General features: G+C 45.3%; 1 protein-coding gene across 4 annotated transcripts in view; it reads right to left on the bottom strand.

Annotated features, from left to right (window-relative positions):
• RAD51C (RAD51 paralog C) overlaps positions 1 to 20,713 on the bottom strand; it is a 326,172-nt gene that overhangs the window by 123,118 nt on the left and 182,341 nt on the right. For 2 of the 4 annotated variants that reach the window (XM_085649372.1, XM_085649374.1), the window contains one exon: positions 4,510 to 4,570. The exons of the other annotated variants lie outside the window; for them this stretch is intronic. In XM_085649372.1, coding sequence (XP_085505498.1) covers positions 4,510 to 4,570 — 61 coding nt within the window. The remainder of the gene's footprint in view (positions 1 to 4,509; positions 4,571 to 20,713) is intronic. 4 annotated transcript variants of the gene reach the window in all.

The raw sequence follows: 20,713 nt of genomic DNA, 5'->3' as shown, positions 1-20,713 counted from the left end.
AGCCAAGTTGTAGTGCGCTCTGGAACAATGGTCTTGTTGTGAACCACTGAGAAAAGTGTGTAGAAGAACACAGGCTTTGACCTAGAAAGGTCAGGAATCCACGAACTTGCTTACTACCATATTAAAAGCAATAGCAGTGACTCCAGGGCTGCTGGAGGCTCCTGTGCTGTTTTAAAAATGTTCTTTTGTTTACCAGAAACCGCCTGGTAGTAGGGAAAAAGGAGACATCGACCCTGGTGTGCCGTAAGATGATCCACAGCCTCCTGCGCGACTACGCAGCACTGGACGGATCAGATGGAGACAGCGACGACGAAACCGGAGGACCCAAAGGGGTCCCCTTGTACCCTTACACGGGGGGGGGGGGGGCCTGGAAGGCTCAGGCAAAGACGGTGGCGACAGCGGACCCAAAGGGGCCAGGCCCACCCAAACATGAGCCTGGCTCACCCAAACATGAGTCTTGGACCTCGCAGTGAATCTGCCACCGATTGACTACAACAATAATAACAAAAAATCAGATAACTGGTGATTTATGATCCTGCTGCAGAGCAACCATTTGTCTTGTTGGTAGTTTTTAAATGCTTATAAACTGAATTTTATGGGAATAGCTCAGTGGGTTACTGCCTTTGTCACAGATATCCTTGTGTTACTTGCAGTTCAAAATTTACTATCCTAACATAGGACAGTGACCTATGAACTGTCATCAAAGAGCTGCATACAAACTTCACTTTTTTGTGTTGTGATATAGTTAGAACTTCTCCAGTCTTTCATTATTCTAATGTTGCTAAAAAGATTTTGCTTGGGCAGTTATACATTTTTTCAGTAAAGCCAACCCCCAACCCCTGGAGTACTCTTTAAATCCTGAGTTTGTGCTTCTCCAGAACAAACCCTCGTAAAATATACTGCCCACTAGTATGGATGACATGTGATTTCTACACCTTGTAATCCTCATTGGCTTATGTGACACTCCCTGTAGACTGATTTATTGTCTCTGTATAATGTGTGCTGTAATTGTAAAGTACTGTGACACCCTACACTGATATGAGTAGCGCTATATACAACAAATGAAATGGATATGAGAGAGGGGCAACAGAGAGATGAGGGGCACTGGTGGAGGTGGAAGTGAGGGAATCCAAGGAGGAGGTCATGGGGTGGAGGTGGAGCTACGCAGAGATGAGGGGCACTAGTGGAGGGTGGCAGTGAGGGAGCCAGAGAAGGAGGTCACGGGATGTGGGGGGAACTACAGAGAGATGAGGGGCACTAGCGGAGGGTGGCAATGAGCGAGTCAGAGAAGGAGGTCACGGGATGGGGGGAACTACAGAGAGATGAGGGGCACTAGTGGAGGGTGGCAAAGAGGGAATCAGAGGAGGAGGTCACGGGGAGGGGGGAACTACAGAGAGATGAGGGGCACTAGTGGAGGGTGGCAAAGAGGGAATCCGAGGAGGAGGTCACTGGGTGGGGGGACTACAGAGTGGTGGGGGGAACCACAGAGGGGCACTATTGGAGGGTGGCAGTGAGGGAATCCAAGGAGGAGGTCATGAGTGTGAGGGGGGGGGGAACTACAGAGAGATGAGGAGCACTAGTGGAGGGTGGCAGTAAGGGAAGCCAAGGAGGATGTCATGGGGCGGGGGAAACTACAGGGAGATGAAGGGCAATGTTGGAGGGTGGTAGTTAAGTTATCTACAGAGAAAGAGGTCATTGGTGGGGCGCCAAAAATGACTTCCACACCAGCACTAAAGCCGGCCCTGTCATGGCCTTTCTGTTTTCGTTTATTTAATTAACAGTCAGGTGATTAGGACAACTGTGGAGCATACTTTAAAGTGCGTGCTAATTACATTCACTGCTATATTCAATGTTTTAAGTTTGAAGGTGATTTTACTATTGTTTTCTACTGGGAATAATGAAAGTGGAACTGAATGGTGGCTGATATTGGGCTGGGGCCCAAAGTAAGTCGTGAGGTAAGGTGCAATGGAGAGGGGTGGTAGAAAAGTGGATAATAAAGTCTGTAAGTGAGCGCGCTGCAGAATCGGGGGTCAGGTGGAGGTAGTAATGAAGAGGGTTTGTCCCTTAAGGCTTGCTCAGAGGGAACCCGAGTAGTGTCACTTGCCTGATACTCCCACCTTAGAAACCTCCTCTTCCCATCAAAGGGACATTACATGGAAAAAAACACTTTTTGAGAGTGATAACATTTAGAAAGAGACTTGGAAAAGAGTGCGTTTTACTGGGCTTTGTAACACTAAGGAGAGATAAAGGAGGGTCCAGAAGCAGGCCTGGCTAGATATATAAGTGATTAATCGGGCCAGCAGTGGCCCACCCGAATGCACCCTTGGCCCACCCAAATAAAAGTTCCTGGAGCCGGGCCTGGGGACCGCTAACTAGCTTTTGTCTATTCTTTTCTTCAATCCAGGAACCAGTTGGTGACACGGGAAAGGAGAGGGCGGATGAAGACAGGTGGAGTAAATGTAATTATTTACTGTATGTATTTGACTAACGTGACCTTTTCCCTTCACAGGCAAAAGATCAATCGGATAGCTTGCGCACTGTTCCCAAGTTTGTTACCAACGACTGACGAATAAATAGGGTGTTGTGGAAGGTGACGATTGATGTATCTGAACCAGAAACGATGCCCTGACACGAGAAAAAACAAAATGGATTCCACATGCGGCCACTCCACTTTCAGCCCCTCATCACCACGGAAGTTAAGAAGCGTAGGCTTGTGCATTTCCGCCACACCTCTTGTTTTAGGTTGACAAAAAAAGAGAGATGGGGAAAAAGAGAATTGGCAGACTGATAAAAGGGCAATAGGAGAACTGGTAATGAAGGGGATAGTGAAGAGAGAACTGAATATAGCATTGGGGAGTAAGCTGGAAAGTGAGGGAGTAAAAAGTATAGAAATCTTACTGGCAGCCTGATGAGACCAATAAAGAAAAATATAAGTGTGGTAAATGCAAAGGAAGAAAACTTCACCGCACAAACTACATAACAAAGGGAGCACATGAAAAGAGGAAAGAAAAAGGCGGTAAAGGAAAAGAGAAAAGATGGAGAAAATGACCATTCCATACCACATATCATAGGAAAATATTACTCCTATTGGCAAAAGCAAAAGTTCCTACTAGGATTGAATTACTGTAACCGGAAGAAGTAGTTTAAACACAGCCCTGGTACAGAAGCGCACATGATAAGGATGAATGCAGTCATTGGGTTTCGTCATAATATTTTAAGGAGACATGTGAACTGAGAAAAAATGTCCTAAACATCGTTTAAAAAAATAGCAGCCCGTTGGGTGCAGAATAGGGCCCATATTTTTTTTAGATCTATATCTAGTACACAATATTTCGGTCAAACGATACTCGGACAATGATATTCTGGTACCCCGCCCCATCGCTCACACAGATTAGACCGCCCACGGCTTAACAGGGCTGACTCAACATTCCAAAATGTGGTGTGCGACAGTGAATGACAGCCGAGCGGCCCAATGGACAAGAGGGTCGACCGAAATCCTCTGTATGTATGTACTTTATTTATAATCTTTGGTTTATGATTTTCATATTTATGATTTTTTTATTATAATGACGTGGCTAAAAAGACTTGCAGCCAGGCAAATAGGTGTCCAAAAAGTATTAGGGAAAAAAACTTGATTAAGAAATAAAAAAGCCCAGAAGAGGCAGCGAGCACTCTGGCCGAGGAAAAGAATTGTCACGGTCCCGCTGGCGGCGGGCCGTGTCTGAGCAGGCGCCATGGTAACAGAAGCAGGCCCAGATGGGTTTGGCTCTGTGCAGGGCTCCGTACCAGATGCCGCGCTTTCCACTCCGCGGAGGCGAGAGGCGTTTATCTGAAACGGTCACACCGATTAGCCCTTCAAACCCATTCCTTTGGCGTGAACCGGCGCTGTCGCCTTCTCAAGAAGGGTGCACTGCCAAGATTGGATTACGTTTCGCCAATTAACCCCCGGACGAACAATCTGCATGTATCCTGTACATCTCTCAACCTGTGAGGAAAAAGACACTCTCCCTCTGGTTTTATAAGTGCCGTGATGGTTCAGCCTCCCCACCCACCGTGTGTGCACAAAGGAGCATAGAGAACAAGAGAAGGGGGGCCACGAGGGGGGTGCAGGAGGGAGGGGGGTGCAGGAGGGAGACAGGCTGGGCCGAAGCAGCTTTAGGATGAAAGGATGTGGGAATGGATTCACGCAGAACGTCTCCTGTAAACTGCACCTCTGCCTTCGAGGCGCGTGGGCAGTGATTAGCAGGCTTCACGAGACATAAGGCGGGATGTGGTGGAAGGTCAGGATCAGGAAGCGCCAAATTCGAGAGGCGATCAAGGCCCAGCAGCGATTAAGGCATCTCCACTGGGCTTCCCGCGGCAAGCCCCCAACCCCCCACCCCGATGTGGCGAGGCGACGAATACTACGTGGAGCATAAGGGCTGATTTGCTCTTCTCAAGTTCATGCGAGTCGCAGTCTGCCCCGTTTCCCATCCATATGGTGCTTCTGCTTGCAAGCTGCACCCTTACCTTTGTCGGTTCTCCCAGTGAAGGATCACGCGTATAGTGGCCGCATGCCCCCAGCTTTCACCTAGGGACAAACAAAGCAGCCATCACGCATTTATTTAACAGACGTAGTTTTGGACGACTGAGATAACACATGTGCATAGTGCCAATACAATTACATTGCTTCAGAACTCTAGACTTCACCCAGACAGCACCACATCAACAAAAACTGGACGGATATCCAAACATAAACTAATGTCAACAGGGTCTACAGTCTTCTTGGACATCTGAACGCCTTCTACCTGGATATGCCACAAATATAGCTATGGGAGCAAGCACGTGCTATAGGAGCGGGGAGGGTTGGGAGTGGTCATACAGGAGGTCAGGTGCATCGCTGTTAGTGATGGTTACAGAGGTGGGTTTGCAGCTCTAATTCAAAGTGGAGATATGGTGGTGTCTGATGCGAAAGGGGTTTTAATACATAGATTCGGAACATTTTGTCTTGCAGCTTTAAAGCTATGCTTTGGCTTCTACTACTCCATTCATCACCAGGCATGCTCAGTTTGTCTTCTCTCTTTGCTGGCGGGTTTGAGATAAGCCCGCTGTAGCTGACACAGCAAGTCTTGATAATGCCAGCCTGCATGGTCGCTCAAGTTTGGGCTGATGTGATAGAATTTCTCTCTTCTCTTGCGGCAGAGAGCTCTTCTAAACTGCCATTGCCCGAGGAGGATGTTGCTACTGTCTGATCGTGAGAATCCTAGTCTTGAGACTATGGCACACAAGTCCAATTTTTGTTAGGTATGGTTTCACAGAGATGGATAATTCAGGGTCCACCACTATTTGTGTTTTTTTTTTTAAGGCCCTGATCGCTATTAATGGAAAGGTTGAGGGATTTTGGAACGGCAATTCGTAAGTTACAAGGTATACAGACAGATAATCAACAGTCATATGTCAATGAAATTCAGACAGGTAACGTGTAGTCGGTATGGCATGCATGAAAGCCGGACACAAATTGGGACACGCCACACTTCGAGTTACGCAAGCCTTTCTCTTTGAGACTACATCCCTACATAGGACGTCCCATACCGACTACATGTTACCGCACTGAATTTCTTTGACACACGTACTCCACCACTACTTCATTGCCCTGAAGAAGCCTTTGTTAGGGCGAAACGCGTTGGCTGTGTCTAAAGATGTACACCAAGCAAGCGTGTGTGAAATAAAGACATACAACGACATCGGCATACGACTGCTGATTGATTATATGTCTGTATACCTTGTAACTTACGAATTGCTGCTCGTGTGTATTGCCTCTTATCTATATTCTGTCATGTTTCCATTTGTGGTCATGTGGTAGCTGGCCATTTGAGGTGGCCAATACCAAAACCAAGAATACCAATTGACAGGCTTAGGTAGTGCAGTTGTCAATAACCCGGCTGCCTTTCTATATGCTGATCGGATTTTGGAACAGGTTGTGAGTTGGGCGAGGGAATCATTCCGTGTCCATGCCAGAGAGCCCGAATTGGATGTGAAAATGGTTACTGCTGCTGGAGATGACAACATCAGTTTGGTTCTATTGGATTTCAGGTAGGTTCTGGACGTCGAAATCTGACAATAAAAGGGAGGCAGGATTTGAGGTGGTGGTAGTTGTTAATTATCACAACAAATCTGATATTGGAGTGTTGTTGGCCTAACAGTGCTTCTTTAGGAGTCCAAGACTCCTAGAGATTACATGTTCAGATTGAAGAGCATCACCAAGATGATGGATTATTGTAGGATTCAATAAATGACTGAAAATGGTTATGGAGGTGAGGGGCCACTTCCATTTGGGGGCGTGCAGGAGTACCTTGGGTTCAACGGTCTCACAGGTGGATATGAAGTCAAGTAATACCAGGGTTCCCTATTGACCATCCTGCAAACATATCATCCATGCCCAAAATGGTGCCAGTTTCTATGCCACATTGCGCCAGAAGCCTGATTGAGAGCCATGTTGGGAATAATGGGTATTAATATTGGTCTGTACAAGAAAGGAGACGATCGCTTCCTCAGGAAGGGGTCATCTGGTTAGTCGTTAGGGCTATGGGGAAGGTTCTCTGTGCAAGGGAGGTGCTGACACTTGGGCTTAACTGTGAGTACATCGTATGAAACATTTTATACTAGAGGAGGGGAGAATGTTCTTCGCAGGACATATATCTCTCAAACATCAAAATAGTCAACAGAAAGTTTCTGGTGGGAGATTTGCTTATAAGGTTGTAAGTCCAAAGCATGGTGTAAATTCACATTAATATGTTCAATCAAAATTCTCATTCTCAGGAAGTCAAGATGAATGACTATTTTTTTTTTGTTTGCAGTTTTTTTATAACACAAACGTGGCCAAAGGGCATTAGAGCACTTCACATGAGCACCAGATTACTTTACACAAGGTCAGAATCAGAATTATTGTTGGCACGGGGAGAATAAGTGATATACCCTGAATCACAGGATGTCTAGTCAATGCCGGGACTCAAACCGGATTCCCCAGTTTCAAATTTGGCATGTTCTGGCTGATGGGCCACACCATCTCTCCTATTACTCAAAATAAGCCTCATCCTCTGACTAGCATTCACATGCTGCAATTCCTTGTCATAAGACTTCTGTTCTCTCTTAGCTCTTCTCCCGTCGGAATAAAATAAGCAAAAAATTCTTTATCTGGCTTTGTAAAGGCTACTAGTAAGTGCACTGTAATTCTCATTTCCTGCTATTTTAATACCAGCATGGGTCTCACTACCTGCAATAAAGGTAAAATCTTTGTGTATTAGAATAGATAACCATATATACGATACATTATTCTTTCCAAGAATCGGCTAGAAACATGCCTGCATCATTTAGTTAGGCCTATATAAATAAAACGTCAGAAATCACTACAGTTCTAATTAACGTACAAGCTATAAAGCATGAAATACTATTGTCAAACAACTTATCATCTAAGTAGCCCTTGAATAAGCCTACACATAGGATTAATTTTCACAGAATCATGCTCATCTGTAACAGGGGTACTGGACAAACCTGTAAGGTAATCTCTTGTTCCTATAGGTGATGAAGAAGATCCCCCACATTTCACCCCAGAACTAGTGCACACGCTACTGTGGATTTTCTTTTAATAATGATTCAAAATGTATGTTGTATTCTTCTACAATTCATGTGAGAAATAATTACTATAATAATAATGAATACTTCAGTGATTAAAATAAGATGAGAGCAAAAACTAGATAGAGGCTAAACAATTCAAACTTCTTGCACACACTTCCAACGCCCTACAACACAGGACCAGAATACCTAAACACTTTCACCAACCCACCAGACTCCTATGCTCTGTCTCACTTTCATACAATCCCCGCATCCTCAAAAAGAAATCTGGAGATCACTCATTCCTTTCCATTGCACCCAAGACATGCAACACCCTCCCTCAGTGCATCAGCGCCTCCTCCTCACTCGAGTTCCGCAAGAAGCTAAGGACATGGCTCTTCTTATAAGGGGACCACAAACTACACACCAGGCTAAGCACCTGGATACCCTCTCGGGTGATTAGTGCTCTATGCACATCAATATAACCTAACATAACAATGTTCAGCGCATATGCTTAAGTCTTGTAAAACCTCTTGCATCCTGTATGGAACTCTCTCCTACTCAAGACGCATGTTCAATCTTCTTCCTCAGCCTTCAAGAAAGAAGTCAAGATGATCTTAATGAACAGATCCCTCACCTGAGTGACCGAACAAGGCCCAAACACAAGGTCATGACCTGATCACTAATGTTAAACTACGCAAACACTGGCTAGCTGCCCCTCTACCCTGAGCTGACAGACTGCGTCACTGGCGACAGACCTACATGATGCTACTAGCTATTTAATTATGAACTATTTAATTATGTGGTTTCATATGTATGTAACACACCCCGATACCCAAGGGTCATGTTCACGCTATATAAACATAAAAATAATAATTATAATAATATGCTAGAAGGCCTCAAATCGGATCCCCTTTGGACAGCATTTTTCCAGGAACTAATCATTCTGCTTCCTGTTCCCAAAGCCCTAGGGTCTTTTACATATGTTCCGTCTTACGGTGCCTGCGGAGCAAGTGGGGGCAAAACATGCAGGTCCTGCATTTTGCATCAAAGGGCTGAAAACAGTGTTCCAGTTAATGTATTCGGCATCACACAGACATTTCTTGTACCTGTTAAATTCTACTGGCTTGGAACTTGCTCAAGATTAACATGCAAGCAGACTATAGCCACCACACAAACATACTTTGTTAGACTATAAAAATGAAGCTGGAAAGCTAATGATAATTTAGGCCTAAAACTTAGGCATATCACACTTGCAACATAAATCAAACAATAAAATCTATCTAATGCAAGAGCGTGGACAATATGAACATGCACCAAGGCCTGAAAGATATGTAAGTTTATCAAACATATATACAAGTGTACTCACACATGACAAAACTGAATGGTGGGGATATGCTCTTCAAAGTTCCATTTGAAAACACAGTTCAGCTCCACAACCTCCATCAGAAAGTCATAGGGAGCGGTATTAGAATACTCTTGCAGAATGGGAAGAGGTGTGGCGCCGAGGCCAGGGCGACTGACTCCGGAATCTGGGGATCACGGTTCGATCCCCGGCGCCGGCGGCAGATTAGCCCAGCACCATGTGACTCTGGGCAATAGCTTGCTTAATCTTCCCGACGGCCCCCAGTGCCTAGAGACCCTTACCGGTGATTGTTCGCCCTTTACAAATGTGGTTATTAAGAAGTAAAATAGTCCTTTGCATTGACTGTCTAAATCCTAGTGATCAAGCATGACACAAAAAGGATGGTACAGAGTAAATTCGGTTGACTCTCAGCTGCCTTGACTTGCTCCTAGGTCTTCTCCCACACCACAACTAGAAGCTGCGCTGGACAGAGAATACTTGCTTCTGTCTCGATGTCCAGGAAGATTCTCCTCACCTCCTACATCAATCTTCTTTCAGTAGTGAAATGCTTAACATCTGGAAATACACGCACTCTGTGTTTTTGTATCAGACTGCTTCTCTTGTTGGTTGCTGCAGTATATTTCCTCTTGCAATCTCATCCAGTAGGACAGTCAAGATACCACCTATATTTTTGTCTTCATTTTCACTACTCTTATGGGTAGGTAACATACTCTTTTCGGTAGAACAGGCACAGAAGCTTCAGGTGAAGCCTCTTTCCTAGAGAAGCCATCCACGTTTCTCATCAGCTCATCAAACTCTCCCTTTAAAACACACGCCAATCAACTTCAGGCTCCGGTCTCTCTGAGCAGATACTTATTTGTATAGCTTGTCTTCAAAATGTACTATTGTCAATATGAGACATTGTTGAAAATCAGAGGCCTTACTATTTATTTATTTCTATGGGATACATTGTCTTCCACCACAGATGTTTCCACAATTTGAAGAGATACTAGTCCACCACTGTTTGCTTAGACGCCATTCAGTATTTTTCTAAAGGAAGTCATCAAGGCTCTCTCTTCGTTTAATTAATTCACTGTCTTCTAGATCACCATCACGCCCATCATCCTTGAGTGGAGGCCAGTAATCTTCAAAGAAGGCCTCATTTCAAGCTTACATTAAGGGAGCTTCAGTGGGTGCTCACCACACTCGCTCGCTCTCTCTCTGGGTCCTGCACTTTTTTGAATCTCTGTTTGATGCCTCTATTTTGCATTTAAGCGCCACTTCAGCATACAGCCTGATCCTCGGATATCTAGATAATCCATCATCTATTAGTGGACGTGAACCTGTATCTCCAGCTCGATATGCCAAGAGGAGAGTTAGCACCCTAGTGGGTGACATTCACGAAAATATGCTAGTTCCATGTTTGGTAGAAATGGAGAGTTAAAATATTAATAAAACAGTGTAGGAAGGGATTAATAATGCTGTGACTTGGCAAAAACTCTTCAGCATCTTGAATTGCATCTAGCAACAATCCAAGGAGATGCACCCATTTCACCCCTTTGGAACATCTCTCTCTTTATGCAAATAGCAGTCCTTTTACCAAGAACTGACAATGGGCTTAGCTTGCTTTTGAGAAATATTGTGATAAATATACTCCTAATCCATGCGAACAAATGCAATATTTATGAGCACGAGCAAATCTAAAAGACCCATGCTCCATTTTAGATCCTCTAGTACTCAGTTACAGAAGGCGGATAGCTCCTACTAATTTCAGGTACGCTTTAATAGCAAATGCACATTGTCTGACCATTTGCTGAAAGTAAAGACGCCCTTGTATGCAGATGTGCATCACTTTTACTTGTTAAAGTACAACTTATAACGTTTGTGCCCATCCCTGCAGATAAATACCATGCAAAATATTATTATGCAGCCATATGACATATAATTATGCAAAAACAGCACATATGTCAATCTTAATATGTAAGAAAACCAGTTCTACAAGAATCGGTGTAATCTGCCAGAGCAAGGCGCACTGAGCTGAATGTCAGGCTGACATCTGAAAAGAAGTTCTTAAAACAGTACTATAGGGGAGGAGCCAAGATGGCGACCGGAGCAGACGCTTGAGCGCCCGGCTCCGCCGGCCCTTGGCCTCGGACTATCATCCTGATTCCTATCCTCGCCGATTTTCGAGGTGCAACGTGCGCGACGACGCGCTGACCGCGCCGCCGCTTTCCCGGAGTCTGAGCCCGCCCGGATGCCGGAGCTCTTGGTGCCTTTGTTCTCCGCGCTGGACCCCTGCTCCATTGTGGCCTTGGTCGGCCCCCTGGAAGCTCCGCAGTCACTGGACCCCCGGCGCAAATCAGAGCCCCGCGGCCCCGATCCCGCCTCACACCACGGACTGTCGCCAGACGAGCCAGGGGAGAGACGCCCGGACACCTCCTTCACCTTTCACCTGACGGGCTGGAGCTATAGGGTAAGCCCCGGTGTGGCGGGTCTCCTGCCCCGCTCTGTGGCCCGCGCTGTGGAAGGCTGCAGACCCCCTTCTTCTATTGCCTAGTCGGCTGCAAAGAGAGTCCGAGAGAGGGGAAGCGACTGTTGGCTTTCATCTGTTGCGGCGCAGACCTGCGGGGAATTGCCTCCTTGTTACGACCCCCCCCCGGCCACTGTACCGTTCAGCGGTAAAACATGGCGTTGATTGCCTGCTCGCTGCTGGGGGGTGATGCTCCGGTCTCGCCCGCTGCCTGCTTCGCCCTCCCTCTACCAGACTCCAGCTCCACAGTGCCGTCCCGGATTGCTGCCGATGTGGGGGCGCAGCTTCCGCTGACATGCGGCTCCGTTCTGGCTGCCCTGCGGGACTTTCGTCTGCAATTGTGTGTTGGCTTGCAAACGCTGAGTGAGCGGTTCGACTCCATACTGTCGGCTGCGGGTCGTGAGCGCCCCGTTTGTTCTCAACAAGACGTGGGTCTGCCAGTGCTTCTGTCCTCTTGCGGGGACGCAACGACTGGGTATAACCGTGCTGCACTGGTGTCTGCATCTGGCTTTCCCGGCACCCAGGATCAATCGATCTCCTGCTCAATTGTGGACACTTTGTTTCCCCGTTCATTGCTGCCTGCTTTGTTGTTGCCTGCCTCACCGCGCCCGCAAGAGTATCCAGCTGAGCGACACCTGGCGTCCTCGAGGAACTGTTCACGGTGGCCTACGGCTTCTTTTATGTGGAACTCCTGTACTTTACAGGCCAGGTCTGGATTTTATATGGTGCACAAGGGGACCTCAATAGATGATCGGCGGCCATTTTGTGACTCTACTTCTCCATCTTCTCCCAAGCGGCCATATTGTCTTTGTTTGCACGGGCTGCGGGGCCTTCATGTGGGGGCTAGTCTAATCTTACGCCCGCGATCGGGCCAGGGCTAGATTGATTTCTATCACCATGGTTTCACGGATGGGCTGGACTGGAACTGGAACTGTCTGCATAGGTTGTGCGCACTCGTCGCGATTTGTCTGCCTTCCTTATATTGTTGTGACACGTTATCTTCACACGACCGCCTTTGGGTGTAGTGGGTTCTCAGTGTGTGGAGACGTAGTTGGCCGGTGGTTTCGGGCGCCCCGAGGTTACGTGGGCTCCTCCCCGCTTTCTTCTTTGTTTTCTTATTTTCTTTCCTTTATTCCTACTTTCTCTCTTGTCTATATTTCGGGTTCATTGGGCGACAGGCACTATGCTGGGGGGGGGGGCAGGCCGTAGCCTCCGCATTGGTGTAGGGTGGGGCGGTAATTAACTGTTTCTTTTTAGTTCTATGGGCCTTTTTCTTCTATGTCTCTGCGCTATCCTTGTTTCCGATTCGGGGTCCGGGTGTGGGGTGGATTGAGTGGGGGCGGCTTTGGAGGGGTGCGTATTTACTCATGTGACTATCCTGTTATATAACTGCAACGCCTCACTGTCTGAGATTTTCTATGGCCGTTTCTAATGATGCTGCTGCTCTCCTGTGTGATGAAGCCATCTTGCGGACTCGAATCTCCTTGGTTCTATCCTCTACTGACTTTTTTCCTCGATAAAATTATTTTGAAAACCTTAAAATTAACCTTTACTTCTCCTTCCCCTGGTGTCAAGGATCTCTCCAGTGTATAACTCCTGAATCGTTGCTAATCTTGACCATTGATGCACAGGGGATGTAATGTTTGTCTCAGTGCTTAACCGTTTTGTGGCCGGCCTGATGGTTGTAGGCCCGTATTTGTTCTTTTAATATGCACAAATAAAGGTTTTTAAAAAATAAAAAAAAAAATAAAAAAAAAACAGTACTATACCGGATTTGATTATCAGAGGTCCTTTACGTGACATCATAAGTGCTTCAGGAACTGCCCAATCTAAGAGCGGTCAGTAATGTCTCATAATAGTTTCTACGTCAAACAATACTGTAAACCATGTGATTATAATTTCTACAGAAATTTCCAGATTTTCATTTGGGTATTTCTCTTGTCATATTGTGAAAGTATCAACATTCCAGCACTGGTTTGTGCAAGCAGGCAACGGAATCAACAAAGCACGTAAGTATTTTTGGTCCATTTTACTTGGATCTATAGGAGATGTAGCATCTTCCACTATTTCTCGATTACCACTCCAGAGCAGTGGTTGAAGCGGTGATCTTTTATAGATCAAGCCAACATATCCCTGTAAAATGTGCTGAGTCAAATTATTTTTGGAACACTTCATAGAAGCTCATGAAATTAGGGAAAAGGAGGCATGCTTCAGTGTTGACCCTTATCCTGATGGTACTCTGCTTTTCTCATTAGCACTTTGGCATAATGGTTTCAAACACCATTACCTATCCGAAAACAGAAAGACACCACCACCAATTAATAACTACCTGCCAAGACCCTGAGTCTAAAAGACAATTCAATAGGTAATTTCACAATCATTTACTTCTTTGGTGACTCTTACAAGCCTACTCATTCAAAAGCCCTCTTCTTCGCCCCCGGTCAAGGATGGACCAAGAGCGCCATAAAGAGATCAAATAACAGAAATTTCCAACACATCTATTTCACCCAACCCCCTGCGTTTTAAAAAACCACGCTCACAACAAGTGAAGCAACAAAACAACTTCACAAGGGAGTGTGTTGTATGTTACATACTCTCTTTTTAGAAGAGAATTAAGCCAGAGTGCAAATTAACAATGAACTAAAAAGGAATAGTAAACATGCACTTCACTACTGCTATTAGGCGGAGTCTACTAAAAGAGCCCGGCTCCATCAACACAAACAGAAGCCGTATGCACCCCACACCTTCAACAGGAGACACATCAGGGCATGTTATGGGCCAGGGCAAATGAACGGGTGGTACTTTTGGTGACTCTTGAGAAGCTGTAGCTTTGTCTGCAGCTTAGGCTTTGGCTGATTTACTCTATCGCTGATTCATGAAGTCCTCCGTATCTTTTGCCTGTGACTAGTTTTCTCCATGTCAAAGATGGAGTCTCCACCAGCTTCTGAGTGTTGTTAAACGTCCATGCCAAATTAAGCTCTCCTTCAGGGTATTTGTTGTTTGGTGATGTGTAGGCGCAAGAGTGTTACATGAACAAGAAGTGTATGTTTGGGGCTCCAAAAGTATATGAGCAAGTGTGAAGGCCCAATTCCATTTTTCGTACCTCTCATTTATGTTCTGTGGTCTGCAGGACTGATCATGTATGGAGATCCCCAGAGCACCACCCCTCACCCCATAAAAACCAATGGGCAGAGTTCTACACATGATGAAAACAGATCTGCAAAAAGGGAGCTAACGAGCCCAATAGACAGCTGAGGCCCTATTAAGACATTCAGGTCCTACAAGTCGAAGGTGCATCTCATCCGGATGACCCTAAAAGATTTGAGGCTGCTGAGCATGAACCCCAAACCATCAGACCTAGATATGAGGATTGTCAATGCAATGGGGTAAAAAACATAGAAGAGCTGGGTGTTTCGCCATTAATGTGTGGCAATTCATTATCGAAACTCATTATCAAAATGCATACTGTAAAATGTTCTAGTCAGCCAAACAAAACAGCAGGGTGCAGAAACCAGGAAATGAGCCTGGTTTGTCAAAATATTTTATAAGGAGAACAGTAAATGGGTTTCAGCAGGTGTACAGGTTGCTGTTTTTGGAGGGAAGAAGGATTACGTGATGTAAGTCCCCGACTTGTGAAGAACAAGCAGAAGAAAACGAGAAAACCACTGCATCAGCATTCAACTGAAAACCAAACCCCAAAGCAGTACTGCAAAAATGCAGAACTTGCAGGTTAATGTCCGGGGATGGCTCAATAGGGTATTCAGTACGGTTCTAAAAACCACACAATCACGGCTAATACTGTAGCTCGCGCCCTCTGTACTCAGCACGAGCCGGAATTTTACAATAACACCGTGGCTTCCGGCACGGTTCAGAACATCCGGGAGCGGCCGGTGACGTTTTCTTCGAGCTCCGCCTTCCGAGGCTCCTCCGTGGCGGCTCCTGCTCCCGATCGATTTGCAGTAAATCTCGTCGGAATAACGTCCTTCTACAGACAGGACAGTTTACGGGGCAGTCAATGTTTTACTTAAGCAGGAAGCACAGATGAAGATAGACTGGTCTCTGGAACTGTAATCCAATTAAGAGCTTCTCTATCCCCAGAGTAGAAAGTGAAAGCATCGGCGTTCGGTCCACGGCGGGCCCCGCTCCTCCAGCGAGGGTGGGCGCAGACCGCGCCTCTGCGGCCCTGCACTACGCAGACATGAACCCCGGCTCCGGGGGCAGCACTGGCTGGCTGTGGGGCCGCTGGTGTGGTGCAGTGAGGCGAAAATCGTATGTGTGCGCTACATAAAATATTGATCACAATATTCATGTCTTTACTTCCGTTCCAGCAAACGCTTCGATTTGGAAGTACTTCAGCAAGCAATACGATGAATTCGTTCCTCACTTTCTAAGCCATCCAAATATGAAAGTCTACTTTTTTAAAACGTATAATTTAAAACTTACACCAGTTTTTGCTGATAAAGGAACTGCACCAAAAGACAGGCCGTAACGTTGGGGAGGGGGGAGGGGCGCGTTAATGAGCGGGTCTGGGATTTCCCTTCCATCTCTGCCATGTACCAGGGACGTGTTCGTGAGGTAGGGCTGGGGCCACTGAATGACCAGCATCGGGAGGGTAGAGAATGATGCTCGCCGTTAAAGGAGTCGAAAGAATGAATGGGGATTTTGTAAAAACTAGCAATATTCTTGAAGCCCTTAAAAGCTTTGTTCATTTTGTGCTTTACAGGAAGATCTCGCTAACAGCCCCGAGAAGATTGTAAGAGGCGCTATACGAATGGAAACCATCATCCGTAGGAAACTGCCCCTGCACTCACAGCTTCCAATAACGCAGCCTTGTGTACTGATCAGTGTGTAAACATTTTACCCGAGCCCAATGGTCAAAAGACACCCTGGGGGGCATATGCACCTGTTGCACAAGACTAAGGGGCATATTTACAATAACTGGCGCATCCCTGCATATCAGCAGGGATGCGCCAGTTATTGTGCGCCACAGCACCGCCACCATGGATGCGCCGCATTTACGTGACGCATCTGTGCCGTAAAAGTGGCGCATTGCTGGAGTTGTGTTGCAAGCGCGACGCAGCTCCAGCAATGCTCTGGGGGGCCCTATCTTGTTAATGCTGCGTCAATCCTTACGCCTGCTTCAGGCAGACGCAGGGTTTTGACGCAGCATGGGCTGAAAAGTGAAATCTTGTAGATTTCACTCAGCCACTTTTAGGAGGCGTTCCTGCGCCGGAACGCCCCACCCTGCGCAGGAACGCCTACATGTGGCGCAGGGCATTACAACGTGACGTATCTCCCAGATGCGTCACGTTGTAAGTACCCCACACCATGGCACAGGATTTGCGCCGCCGCGTCACAAAAGTGGTGCAACGGCGGCGTAAATGAGGCGCAAGGGGCTTGTAAATCTGCCCCAAATTGTTTTGGGGGGCGGGAGCACGCCAGATATATCAATGTCTTAGCTGCTCAAAAGAAGAGAACGGCGTGCTCCATTGATGGCACTGTTACTGTCGAGTAATACTCCCAGGAAGACTTTACTATTAGTTGTAACACACCACGACCGTAGCAGTACTTAACACCAATACTGATGACATTACCACGAGTAGCAATCTCGAAATAGCGATCGTGTGAAATGAATACCATTACTCCCGCAAGTAGGCCCAAGGAGTGCAAAGGAAAACTTACTAGTGTTGTAAATCGGATCGATGGTCAGTAACAGACTACATCACCGTTATTTAGCAAAGATGATCAGCACACACATTTATAAACAGATGTAGTTTGGCTACACGAGAAATTTGATAATAATAAAGGTATATATTTTTTATATAAAATAAAGAACATAAAAGAAGTTTGAGCATCTCATGTCTTACTAAGATGTTATAATAAGACGCGTATCATATGTTTATAAATGTGTGTACTGATCAGCTTTGCTAAGTTACAGTATGGAGTTTTACTCCTGTTAGAAAGACTAGGAAGGAGGCCGCTCTTCCAGATGAGAGCACCGCAAAAGTCTGACCAGATTAACTTAATGTGCTAGGTGCGTTCTTTTGGTTAAATTAAACCCTTGGAAGTCTTAGAACCTATCCATGAAATCAGGAAGCTAGTGGGGCGCAGTGCTTCTATGACAGAGATCCCTTGGAAGCGCCATTTAATAAGCACTTTTTTACCAATGTCAAGGGAAAATAGAGGAGAACCAGGAAAATCTACTCTGAAACTTGTAAAGAAGAAACCGGTTACTAAGGAATGACTACCGATCTCCAGTGACTGTAGCTTGCATAGATTTACCTGCTTGAGATATTCTCCGTTGCCAAACTGGGAATCTCGGGTATTTTATTAAAGCAATAAACAGCATTATCACGCACCTAGACAAAATACAATTGATTTTTTAAAGGACATTCACTGTAATAAAAATTGCCAGTCGAGTGAATGTGCTGACCGTACCGCCCCATAAAGCCCCCCTAGCTGAGATTTCACTGCACAGGAGTAGAGAGCGTATGAGTGCAGTGAGCCATGGGATGGGGAGGAGGGAGTATCAATGTGAATCTATTAAAGAGAGCAACACTTGACAACTGTAGTTACAGCTAGGTAACTTATTTTTTCTCCTGCACTGGATCCTTCATAACGCTATTGTTTGAATGAGGGGGGCCAAGCAGCAATTGCAGTAGTATGCAGGCGGTGGACGCAGGCTCATCTTCCGGAAACCAGGTGGCGAAGAGCTGCTTGAATTGTGAAGAAAATGCTGCTGCCTTCATGCTCACCCAGTAGTGTCTTGTGCATGTAGGTCTGGTTCTTGTAGGATAAAGCATAACAAAAACTGAGTAGCAGCACTCCCGCATCCAACGCGGTAGTAGGTGTCATGCTTCCCGTTCAGTGGGGGGATTCGGGGTCACATTTTCCCTGAGGGGACGGTTATTTTGTTGTGGAAAAAACTGGTGCTGAGATCAACAATATTTTCGAGATTAGGCCCCAAAAATTTACAAATCACAACAGCAACAATTATTAGATTTTTAATAAGTTTTAAAGAATTAAAAAAGGTTATAGCATATGAACCCATCTGGAGGAGCATTTACCAATCATATTACTTCATCAAATTAAAAAAGTGTATATTTAAAATACAGGGGGTTTAAGAAACGATTTCTAGCACCCACCACCGTCACGTGCGGACAGCATGTTTTAGGTTTTGCAGCCCCCACTGTAAAGATCACAAATTCAAGATGAATGTTCTGAACCAAACCAACATTTCATAAAATCATTTTGTAGTAAAATTCCCAGTCTTAACATTATTATTAGTCATCGCACATTGTGATCTAGGGAAAATGATAAATATTTTTGGGGATTGCTTAAAAGACATTCTATCGCAGTAGGGCCTATATGTTTTTAATGTAAAACAGTGGGTGGTGTCGCTAGTGTAACTAAATCTAATGACAGCATTTTTTTTTTTTTTTTAGAAATGGCTTCATTACGATGGAGTCCACTTCCAGAGGTGGTCCATTCTGCATTGCAGTTGTGTAGATGCAACGCTAAGATTGTTGTTAAGGTTGTATTTATGCATTTTTTCATTAAAAATTTCCTGTTTTAAAAGATATCTTAGGGTGCCTGCTGCAGTGGTTATTAATTTATAGGCCTATCCGATTAAATTTTTCAACGCTTTGATGAAAGTACTAGGGAGGGCGAATTCTAGCCGTATTGCCTGGAAAGGAACTGCCTGACTTAGAGAAGATATTCCGTAGTAGCTTTCCTTTGTATAGGTTCACTAATGACCAGTAACATAGGGGAATGTACTCAAGAGCATAGGATAGGGTGGGTGGAATCTTTGCTCGGCAGAGCTCTAGGAGAGCTTTGAATGGTGCTTTCCTGAGATGTCATAAAAGTTAGCTATCCAAACGTGAAAGTCTATTTTTTTAATACATAGAACTTAAAACCAAAATCATTTTTTTCTGCTAAAGGAACTTAACTTACTGAGATTCAGGGGGTGAGTCTTAGATTTCCCAACCATCTGTGCCATGTACCCATCTAGGGGAGAGTGTTCATAAGGTAGGGCTTGGGACGCTGAATGACCAGCGTCTGGAGGGTTGAGATGCCTTTGAGCTAGTGTGTGATAGATGAGATGCATCTTCCAGCAATTGAGAGAAGACCTTTCCAAGAAAAATATATGTTTTTACAATATCTAAAGGACTTGCACTCAAGTTCCATTGAAAACGGTAATTCTGCTTCTTACCTCTAAACGGCATCATCTTGGTCTTGGATGTATTTACCGTCGGATAATTCTCTCTCGTATATTTAAAGAGAGCATCTAAATTATGCTGGATCCACTTTGTTACAACTTGTTTCATGAGGGCACAGCTCCTTCTTTGTGCTCCAAAGGAGATTAAGAGCTGATCTGAGTTTCTAATGTCTTTGGTCTTAACTATGTAGATTCTTAAGCATTTGTGGACATCCAGGGAGTTCCGTTTTCTGTCCGCAACGGAAGAGTGACTACAAAAGAAGGAACAAAGTACTAACAGCTTGTTTGGCGGGAAATCAAAACACACCTTAGGGATGAACAAAGGATTTGTTCACAGTCTCACTTTGCCTTCTGTAATTTGAAGGAAAAGTTTCTTGATTGTGATTGCCTGAATCTGGCCTATGCATCTTGCCGATGTCAAGGCCAACAGGATTGCTGTCTTTCAAAAGAGATATTTCAGCTTCAACCTATGGATTAGTTGAAATGGGTTGTCATGAGTTGTCTGGGGACCTTGTTAAACTTCCTATGGTGACGGCCAACTGTATAGTCATGAAAATGACCTAAAAAGACGTCATGAACTCGTTTGGGGAACAAGTAAGACAAATGAGATAATGTTCTATATTGGCATAGTCTTTGCCCAGATGGTGACATGGCAGGTGTTTGTGGGGTTATGCCAAGTGTAGATGCAACCCCCTTCCCTGGGTAAGCAACACAGAAGTATTTCCACTTGGTACAATAAGTTATAGTGGGGAAAGCAGTGCAGGCCTGCCCTAAGATCTACTACGAACAACTACACCCACCTTGTACTATGATGATTAGAATACGGTGCACATTTTGGCCTTGCAGAGGCCTCGTGGATCTTTTCCTATTGTGTGGGAAAAGGTGTTGCACCACATCATCAAAAATGTTCCTCCACTGCTTGAGAGTTGTCAGAGCAGACAAGCAAATAAATTGTATTTTCTGCATTCATGTGGAGAAATGATCCAGTTGATGTAGCGTCCATCTATAGCATTGCAACAGGCATTGG

This window comes from Triturus cristatus, chromosome 3_2 (assembly GCF_964204655.1).
Source record: "Triturus cristatus chromosome 3_2, aTriCri1.1, whole genome shotgun sequence".
In the NCBI taxonomy this organism is placed as follows: Eukaryota; Metazoa; Chordata; class Amphibia; order Caudata; family Salamandridae; genus Triturus; species Triturus cristatus.
The sequence above is the reverse complement of the archived record's forward strand: the minus strand, read 5'-3'. Positions and strand labels throughout refer to the sequence as shown.